A 10,737-nucleotide genomic window follows, 5' to 3' on the forward strand; every position below is an offset into this window, starting at 1 on the left:
CCAGGAACTAAGATTGCTGAGAACTTGCCTCGTGTCAAGATGAAGAAAAGACCTCCATTTGGGTATTAAGTGCTGTGTTTAAACTTGATGTAACTCTGGGGTAGATTCAATTGTGATCCAGGGGTGGGGAACTTTTGACCTTATGTTTGGAAACTAATCTCCATTTGAGAAGAGGGGCTTTGTGGTGGACTTAATTAAGGTATAGCCTAGGGGTGGAGAAGTATTTGGAACAGAGACTTTGTAATTGATTGAATGATTGGAAAGTCCTGGGGTGGGGTAGGCCTTGGAGATGATTTAATCACACTTAGTAAATGCTGTATTTTGAATGATGTCATGTTTTGATCTTCTCTGTTCTGGGTTTGTTACTGAATAAAATAGAGAGCACCTATGCTGTTATTTTGAACCTGGGAAGTTGCCTTTCCTTGGTATTATATTACAGGGTGTGGTGCTAAGTATCTGAGCCCAGATTTGATCCCCAGGTCATCCTGACACTGGAGCCGGTGCTCTTACTCGCTGTGTTACCTGGCCACCCCTGGGCTTTTCTTTATATAAGGTATTAGCTCCTCCCTGTTCCATCCCCTTCCCATTATACCAGCAAGTCCATCCCACTGTGAGATTCACAAGTTCTGGGTCTTAATACTTGACATAATCATGAACTTGCAACAAGGTGCTAAGTACCTGTTTGACTATAAATACAAAGGGCTGGTAAGATCTTCAAATTCCCATTACCATTAGAGAAGACTGTTTTGGAAGTGGCTTTCATTTGTCCCACTCCAAATCTCCATCTTTTTTTTCTCTATGTACAATTTTCTAGAGCTCTTCTGCACAAGGCTCCATAATATTTCCAGATCATTCTCATTTCTCACCACTCTGGTTCATCTGGCTACAGTGGATTGACCAGAGTACCTCTTCCCTATACAGGCATCTTTCATTTTCTTCCCAAAGCCAACAGAACTTAAAGCAGGGAGTTTCTTCAAGAACAAAAGGACAAAGAAATCAGAGAAACATGAACAAACATGTCTTTCTTAGCTTTCCTGACTTTCCTGGTTCTCTATCTCACCCACTTCCTAGAAGATTTAATAAATCCTGGTTATACTAGTAAAACTTAAGGAACTGAATCCAGTAACCAAAGTCCATCATTATTAATTACTGTTTTTCTGCACTCTGCTTTTTATAAGGAGAAGAGCATCAGAGAGCTGAAAGGGATTTCAGATCTTATCACGTTCAGCTACATCATTTTATAAGGAAGAATGACACTGAATGACTTCCCCAAGGTTAAGCGAACAGTATACAGCAGAATATGGAATTTGAACCCAGTTTTCCTGACTCTAAATTCTTTATGTTCCCAGGACTTAGCACAGGGCCTGGCATATTAACTCCCAACTTAGTGCTCTTTTTGGACAAAATATACCATTCTGAGGTACCCCCCCCACCCCGAAAATAATTGAAAAGTTTTAAGGGATACTAAAGAAATGCAATACATAGTCCCTACAATTAAGGAATTTATCATATATTTGTTGTGAATTCTGAGCACTTGACGTACTATTCTATTTAAGAAACTATCCCTCTGTCATCAAGACCTTTTCTGATTACTCTTCTCTCTGGGTTTCAATTTATTCACCCAGTACTGGCATATATGAGTTCCATACACTGCCATAAGGTGGCAGCAGTGGGTAATAGAATATATATTCCTGGGAAGTTAGCTGGTTCAGGTGCATAGTGGAAGCGAAGGGTGAGAGAAAGAATCAGCATCAAAGCCTTGCCTGGCTCCATGTTGGCTTTACAAAAAGACTCAATCAGGAAATACACTCAATAGGGAGACAGCGATAGGTTTCAGTCTGGGCTAGCTTAGGAGGCTCACTCACAACAGTGACCCAATGAGCCCTAACATCAGCCCAGCACTTTATGGCACTTCAACAACTGTCTGTTCTATTTTATTTCTGAGCAGAAATCCTTTTTATTTACCACCATTCCCTACAAGAGGATGTTGACAGTACTGATGGACCTTAGTCTACCTATCCAACAAGTAAATTCCACTTGGACATAGCTTATGTTGTTAGTGACTTTTTTTGTTTCCTCTTGCTGAGTCCAAATCTGCCTCTTTAGAATTTCTATCCATTGCTCTTTATTCTGGCTGCTGATGCCATTTAAAAAAATCACAACAAATACATAACTCTTCATTAAAACAATTGAATTTAGTCAAAAAATCCAAAACATAGAATATTTGGTCCAACATATGAATGAATATGAGAGGCAGTGTGAATGATACAATAGGTAAAGCTGACCTTAGAGTAGAAAAGCCCAGGGTTCAAGTCTTGCCTCTGATATGTATTAACTGATTTTGTGAAGCTGGGCAAGTCATTTAATTTCTCAATGCGTCAGGAAACCATCTTAGGTTCTTAATTGCTAAATGGTTTCCAATTTACATCAGTAGAGGGAATTGGTTTTCTCAAAGGGCATATTAAAGCCTGTATCAAATATTTTGGGTCCTGGGACAAGTCCACCTGGTCTGAATTCATACTGTTCTGTGGAACCATCAATTACCCATACAACTTTGTAATGTCCTGAAGCTACAGTTTCAAAATAGGAGAGAAATCTCTTTTGGTCACAACCTATCCATTGAAATGGTGAACGATGATATATGGCCTAACCTGTTTTTATTTTTTTGCTTTTTTGGAGGGCAATTGGGGTTAAGTGACTTGCCCAAGGTCACATGGCTAGCTTTTGTTTTAAGTGTCTGAGCCTGTATTTGAACACAGGTCCTCCTGACTCCAAAGCCAGTGCTCTATTCACTGAGCCACCTAGCTGCCCCACCTACCCTGTTTTTAGCTTTAACAAAGGTAGCCAAACAATTTTGTCCTATGTTAAAAAATAATTTAAGGTTCTTCGAAAGGACATCTTTGTGGATTGTGCTCTGAAAGTGACTAGACAGGGAAATTATCAATATAGCCTAAAAGATCAATGGCGGTGTTGGGGGGGTGGGATTGAATGTGAATCCCTACTTTGTTCTCTGTAGGAGTTCCAATGATTTTTTTTAACAGAGAGAGGTATGTGTTTTCTCACATTTAAGATCTGGAATCTGTACAGAAGTTGAAAAGACCCTCATTGATATGTTCCTCTGTGTTCTGATTTTAACAAAGCAAAAGGAGAAAATTGAGCCCCTGTGTGACAAATCCAGGATAAACACAGCATGAAATGAAAGGCCTTCTCTCACTGGGAAGATTGCTTATAACATTCAGTGCTTCCAAGAAGAATATTAAACTCCCTTTGCAAGAGCATTAATGTGAAAGATACCCACACATATATGGGAGATTACTCACAATTCCAGAATTGTAACTGATTCCCCAACACTTACACATATATATTCACACACTGTGCAAAAATTAGATAATTATCAGACCTCCTAGCAGTTCCTTTCAAGTGCTTCTTGTAGACAAGCAAAATAGTTGTTGAGGTTGATACAAATGACTGAAGAAGTAAGTGATATCAAATACAACATGGAAAGATGAACATAGAATTGGAATGAAGCAGTGCGGCACAATCAAAAGGCAATGGGCTTGGAGTCAGAGGACTTGTGTTTCAATCCTGTCCATGTGAGTTTGAGTAAGTTACTCATTCTTTTTCCTTCTTGGTTTCCTCATCTATAAAAGGAATGGGTTGGATTTGGTGACCTCAAAGATTCCTTCCAGCTCTAAATCTATATGCCCATGATTCTATGGAGGGATTAAAACTACAAAGGTAAGTAGAGATGTAAATAGAGAACTGAGAGATGATGACTGAAGATAAATGAGATCAATGCTCAAATGAGTTAACCTGGAATTTAAAGCATTCCACATCCTGCCTCCCACTTTCCTTTTTAGCTTTATCACATAAAACTTCTCCTAATGCATTCTATTCTTCAGGCATATTGGACTATTAGTTGTGCACAGACAAATCCCAACATCTTGGACTTTCATCTATTTTCACAGAGAGACCCAAATACTTGACATTTACTGAGATATCCTTAGTTTTACCTGCTGAAACCCTTCATTTAGCTCTGCTCAGAGTGAACTTTCTGCAAATACTTCTCTGAATTCCTCCTAGATGAAAGTATTTTACCACTCCACAGATTTTTCATGGGAAAGATTAGAGCTGATATCATTATGTATAAATAGGCAGTCAAGAAAACATTAAAAAAACTACCATCTCAAAAGCACATAGTTAGGAAAGATGGCCTTCTTTATTGAGTTGAGTTCTCATCACTACAACTGTGTGACCTTGGGTAAATAGGTAGGACAGGTATTTGAACTTTCTGGCCTTAGTTGACTTGTCTGTAAAGTTGAGGTGTTTTGTTGAGATAACTTTTCATGTTTCTTCCCATTCTAAATGCAATGATCTTAATAATAGAAACTTAGATCTAGAAAAGACCTCAGAAATCATTGTGTAAAGACAAACAACTCTGTAAAACTTAGATATTCTACTTAATGAAACTGACAAAGAGTGCAGATTGAAATATCTTTTATTTAGACAAGGCCAAAGTGGGAATTTGTTTTCTTTGACTTCACATGCTTGTTACAGGAGTTTGGGGTCTTTTTAAAAAAATTGAATTATTATTTTTATTATAATTAATCATTTGGCCCTGAACACTCAATGTGCATGCAAGCAAACAATTGATGGATAATGTTTTCAAAATAAGTTTTTATTGATATTTTCTGTTTCTTACATCACCACAGTATTTGATATGTTGCTTTTCCTTACCACTCCCAAAGAACCATCCCATATTAAAAATAGTATTTTTTACAGGATGGAGGGAGTCAGCAAACTGGTCAATTTGTTTTTTCTTTCTCATTAGTGATGAAGGGAAAGAGAAGGGGAATTAGGGAGTTTGTCTTAAATTCCTGACAATATTCTACAATGAATTATTAAAAAAGTAATTTGTGAGCATTTGGAAGGATATATGATGATGCTTGCAAGCCAGGATAGCGTCATCAACAAGTCAAGTTAGAATGACCTAATTTCATTTATTGACTTGGGTCAGTGGTCCAGTAGATTTTTGGGAATCAGTCAATTAACAAACATTTATTAAGTGCCTACTATGAATGGGCACTTGGATGAATCTTATATGTATGAAGACAAAAATGACATAGTTCCTACCTTCATAGAGCTTATATGCTATTGGGAGAAAATATGTACACTTAGGTGATTAAAATATGTGTATTTATGCATATATTTATCTCTATATATGTATACATACACACATAAAATACATTCATTAGAAAAGTGTACAAAACCTTTGACCTTACTATGTCACTATTAGGCCTATATGCCCAAATAAACCAAAGAAGGAAAGTATTTATATGTGCAAAAAATATTTGTAGCAGCACTTTTTCTGTTAGCCAAAAAATGTAAACTAAGGAGCTTTCATTTTATTGGGAAATGACTAAACAAATTGTAGTATATGAAAATAATGGAATATTATTGTTCCATAAGAAATTATGAAATGGAAAACTTCAAATGAAATTATAAAGACCTCTATGAATTGATACAGTGTGAAGTGTGTAGAAATAGGAGAATAATTTATACAGTGAGAACAACATAGAGGAAAACAATTTTGAATGACTTTAGAAATCAGATCAATATAATGACAAAATAGAAGTCCAAGAATGAAGATGAAAGAGATATGCATTTTTTTACTTCATCTGAACCATAATATATTCTGCTCTAGCCTTCCACCTTTACTCTCTGTGTGTCCCTCTGCTTCAAATATTTCTTGTAAACAGCATATTGTATGATTATGTTTTTTAATCCATTCAGCTATTCACTTCTGTTTTATGGGAGAGTTCATCCCATTTACATTCACAGTTATGATTACTGTGTTTTTCTCTTCATCCTGTTTTCCCCCTGTTTATGCTTTTCTCTCTCCTTTTCCCCTTTCCTTCCTCAATGGATTTTTGTTTTTGATCACTGCCTCCCTCAATTTGCCCTCCCTTCTATCAGCTCCTTCTACTTTCTTCCTCTTTTCCCTTATTAATTCTTCCCTATCTTCTATCTACCCCTTCCCTTTTCTTCTCCTTTCCTCTCCTACTTCATATGGGGTAAGTTAGATTTCTATACCTAACTGAATGTTATTTCCCCCTTAAGCCAAATCTGATGAGTGTAAGTTTCAAACAATGTTCATCTCTCCCTTCTTTCTCTCTACTGTAATAGATCTTTGTGCCTCTTCATGTGATACAATTTACCCTTTTTGCCTCCTCCTTTCGTCTTCTCCCAGTACAATCCCTTTTCATCACTTAATCAGATTTTTTTATCATCATATCAAAGTCAACTTATACCCAGACCTTCTGTCTATGTATACCCCTTTTAAATGTCATAAGAAAGACACAATTCTCAAGAGTTACAAGTGTCACATTCCCTTGTAGGGACATAAACAATTTACCCTTGTTGACATGTTGTTGCTGATGTTTTTTTTTTCCTTTCCTGTTTACTTTTTTATGCCTCTTTTGAGTCTTGTATAGGGAAGAGCAAATTTTCTGTTGAGCTCTGATCTTTTCATCAGGAAGGTTGGAAGTCCCCAATTTCATTGAGTGTCCTTCTCCTCCCCTAAAAGACTATGCTTAGTTTTGCTGGGTAGTTGATTCTTGGTTGCAATCCAAGTTCCCTTGTCTTATGGAATATCATATTCCAAACCCTAGAGGGGAGGGCATGAAAGGGATAGTTTATTGTTTTCAAATTTGGTTTGAGTCAATAAGTGATACAACAGCCAAAAAAGTCATTAAAGTCATTTTAGAGTGTATTAAAGAGGTGTAGTATTACAAAGGAGGAAGTTGATAAGTCTCCTTTATTCTGTCTTGGTCAAAGCATAGCTAGGATTTTGGATAGGCTTACAATTACTTCTGGGTTTACTTATAGGGTAATTTCATGTGGAGGCACTAGTTATTGGGATGAATTCTTACATCTTAGGAAGGACATGAACAATTTTTTTCCAGGGGAAAAGTAAATTGCACAGGGATGGGATTGAATACTGATTGATTATTTTAATACTATACTGTGAGAATAAGGTTTATAAAATTAAAGGATGTTTTCCCTTTAAGAGAGAAGATTTAGGGGGAATATGGTAGCAGTTTTCAAGTATTTAAAGGGCTGTCATGTAAAAGAGAGATTAAATTCAGTCTTATTCATGCTAGATTGCAGAAGAAGGTCGGTAGTTGAACATTTCCAAGAAGGCTAAAGATTGATGTGAGGAAAACTTTCTAACAATTTGATCTATTCAAAAGAGGAACAACCTACTTGAAAAGTTAGTGCATCTCAGTCTATAATTATAACAACTACACTTAGCCCCCCCCCCAAAAGATGAGAAAATATACCCTTTTCTTATCTCTTCAGTGGTGGGGAGCTATGAGTGCGTAACGCTACATATATTGCCAGTCACGTTTGATGTATTAGTTGAGCTTCACTTCCTTTGTTTCCTTTTAAAAAAATCTTTATTACATCTTGCATAAAATATCTTAATTGGTATGAGAAGAGAGCATGCATATTTTTGGAAATGAAGATGGTTATAAAAACAAAAGATACTCTGATTTTTTTTTAAAGGAAGGTGATATATTTTTAAGGGTCTTCAATAGAGGCTGCATGACCACTTTCAAGGTTAGTGTAGATTTTGGTCAGATATTTCCCTCACCTTGTTACAGGTTGAGTTACAGACATTCTTATGTGATAAAAGAGAAGGAAGATGTTCTCCCTCCTGGCCATTACTGTGGGACATATTAACAGTCCTTCAGGAAGAGAAAGTAGGTATAATTACAATGTAAAATTAGTGGCCATTATCATAATAACCTTACCAACAGTAATAATAAACAACTTCATAGAGTTTTTATAGTTTTAAATTTAATTTAATATAGTTTTTTGATTCATTCCCTTCTGATCTGATTTTCACAAAAAGCTTGTGAAGTAGGCAACGCAGATATTTTTACTGAAGAGGAAATTATCTGAGAGAGTCCAATTTCTTATCCAACATTGTACAGTATTCACAAAAATTCAGCCATTATTGTGTTCACAGTATGTCAGAAAGCACTATACTAGGCATTGGAGAAGAGTCCAACTTTAGCTAATATAGCATACTTCCCCTCATGGAGGTTATCTTCTAATAAGTGATATGATACCAACATATTAGCAACTATAACACAAAGTAATACAGAGGAATTTCATTAATTCTGTCCCCCAAAGTACTAAATGAGATCAAAAGAGTGGGATGAAAATAAATAAAATAAATAAAAAACAAAACAAAACAAAAGAGTGGGAGGGCCAAGATTTTTACCAAGAAGTGAGATCAGGGCTAGGCTTCCTGGAAGAGGCTGCATTTCAGTTAGGTTATAAAGGATAGGTAGGAATGCAACTAAGAGGGAGAGGACATTCTAAGCCACTCATGACTTGGGAGAAGAATGAGCAAAGTCAAGAAACTGCAGGGTGAACCTGGGGGGGGAAGGAGTAGCTCTTTCGTTGGCTAGATTGTTATGCATTTTTCAAAAGGATTCTTTGCTTCACCAATGAATTTATGACAATATTCATTCAAACAGTGAATTCTCTAAATATCTACCAAAAGAAGTTATTACATACAACCGTAAAGGACAACAATATCATGACAAAAAGGGAGTCTGAACTTTGGATTCAATTTATATCCCAATCAGAAATTTGTCCCAAGCTAAGAAGAAAAGTAATCATGTTTATTCCCCTACCATTGTTCAAGACAGGACCAAATCTCCTCCATTATGATTCCAGCCTCCTTCAACAACATTTCCCCTTTGGTGAAAACAAAAGGGCTACACGCTCCCTGATCTGTTTGGTTTTGACCCCATAAATAACTGGGTTCATCATGGGAGGAACAAGCACATAGAGATTAGCCAGTAGAATATGAACATGCCTAGGGATTTTCCGGCCAAAGCGCTGAGCAATGACAGTGAAAATTCCTGGCAGGTAGAACATGAGGATGACACAGACATGGGATCCGCAAGTGCTCAGTGCCTTGAGCCGGGCATCCCGGGAAGGCAGCCTGAAGACTGCCCGGAGGATGAGAATATAGGAGATAACAATGACTACCATGTCGAGCATGACACTGAGTAAGGGCACAGAGATTCCATACCAAATATTGATGGTGATATCTGCACAGGCCAGCTTGGCCAGGCCCATGTGTTCACAGAAGGTGTGGGCAATGATGTTGGTACGACAGAAGGGCAAACGCTTCAGCAGGAAGACAATGGGGAAGACAGTAGCAAAGCTCCTGAACACTACAATGCCTCCAATTTTGCCAATGACGCTGTGTTTGAGGATAGTGGTGTACTGTAGTGGGTAGCAGATGGCCACATAGCGGTCAAAGGCCATGGCCAGCAGGATCCCTGACTCCACCACAAAGGCAAAGTGCATGAAGAAGAGCTGAGTGACACAGCCCCCAAAAGAGATGGCTGTGTCATCCATCCAAAAGATGGCCAAGGCTTTGGGCACAGTAGAAGTGGATAAGATCAGGTCCCAAAATGCCAGCATGGACAGGAAAATATACATGGGCTCATGAAGACTACGTTCAGCAGCCACGATAAAAATCAGGATGAGATTTCCCGAGGCAGCAACCAGGTACATCAGGCAGAAGGGGATGGAGATCCACAGATGCATCTCCTTCAGACCAGGGATGCCAATCAGCACAAACATGTCATAGTTGATGGTGGAAAGGTTGGGAGCAGGCATAACATGAAAACTGTTAGTCTCATCCACTCACCTTCCTTCCTGCCCTGCAGCCCAGGGGATGAGGAGTCACAGGGCTAGAAAGGAGAACCATCCAATCAAGTCATTAATCGACATTTCACAATCCCCTTCTATGGGCCTAGCCCTGTGCTTTTTAAAACAACAATTTACCAGAATCCAGTAGCTATGATTCATCATTATCAATGGGTTTTTCTTCTAAACACTTTATTGAGAAGGAATTGGATCATTGGACTTAGAATTGGAAAGTTCTCAGAGATAATCTGGTCATACCCCCTTCTTCTATTTTCATATGAGGAAGTTGAGGTATATAAAAGTTAAGTAATTTGTTCAAGGACACAGAGGTAATAGAACTGAGTTAAGTCCTCTCATACCAAATCCAGGGCCCTTTTCACGGAAGTATAATGTAAAGCGAACAAAACAAACATAAAACAATGCAAAGTTATTGAGTACCTGTTATTTCTGTAAAAGCACATTACAAAGCAAGTGTAAGACTCAGTTGGGTGGTATAGTGTATAGAATACCGAGCCTGTAGTCAGGAAAATCTGAGTTCAAATCTGACCTCACACACTTACTAGCTGTGTTACTTTGGGCAAATCATTTAATTCCTGTCTGCCTTAGTTAGCTCATCTGTAAAATAAGGATAAGGATAAGACTCACTTTCAGTGCTGTTGTGTGAGGATCAAACAATATAATATTTGTAAAGAATATATCAAATTTCCTGGCACATCATAGATGATCAATAAATGCTTATATGCTTCCTACCTAAAACCTCATACTTAACGAATACACCATACAGTGAAATTCTCTGTGGATTTTGATCATTCCAAGTATTATTCTATATAACATATTTGCAACTTGTCAAGTTTGTAAACTGTGGGATATAGTCTTAAGTCTCATTAAATTTATACATCACAATTATCCTACACTTTCTTCATATAAAATTGTGTTATTAGATACTTATGTATTTTGCCATGACAAGATGGGGAAGGTGTAACTAGATAGTAATTC

At 37.5% G+C, this 10,737-nt stretch overlaps 1 protein-coding gene across 1 annotated transcript; it reads right to left on the reverse strand.

The window, feature by feature from the left end:
- Positions 1-13: 13 nt before the first annotated feature.
- LOC138177606 (olfactory receptor 52B2-like) lies at positions 14-9,711 on the reverse strand. Its single transcript, XM_069108821.1, has 2 exons — positions 8,800-9,711; positions 14-385 (listed from the first exon to the last, which is right to left on the reverse strand). The coding sequence occupies exons 1-2, from the start codon at positions 9,709-9,711 to the stop codon at positions 332-334; spliced, it is 966 nt and encodes a 321-aa protein (XP_068964922.1). The 3' UTR covers positions 14-331.
- Between the last annotated feature and the right edge of the window lie 1,026 nt (positions 9,712-10,737).

This window comes from Petaurus breviceps, unplaced genomic scaffold (assembly GCF_028583685.1).
Source record: "Petaurus breviceps papuanus isolate PSGF00001 unplaced genomic scaffold, PetGlider_PUasm1.0 90444, whole genome shotgun sequence".
In the NCBI taxonomy this organism is placed as follows: Eukaryota; Metazoa; Chordata; class Mammalia; order Diprotodontia; family Petauridae; genus Petaurus; species Petaurus breviceps.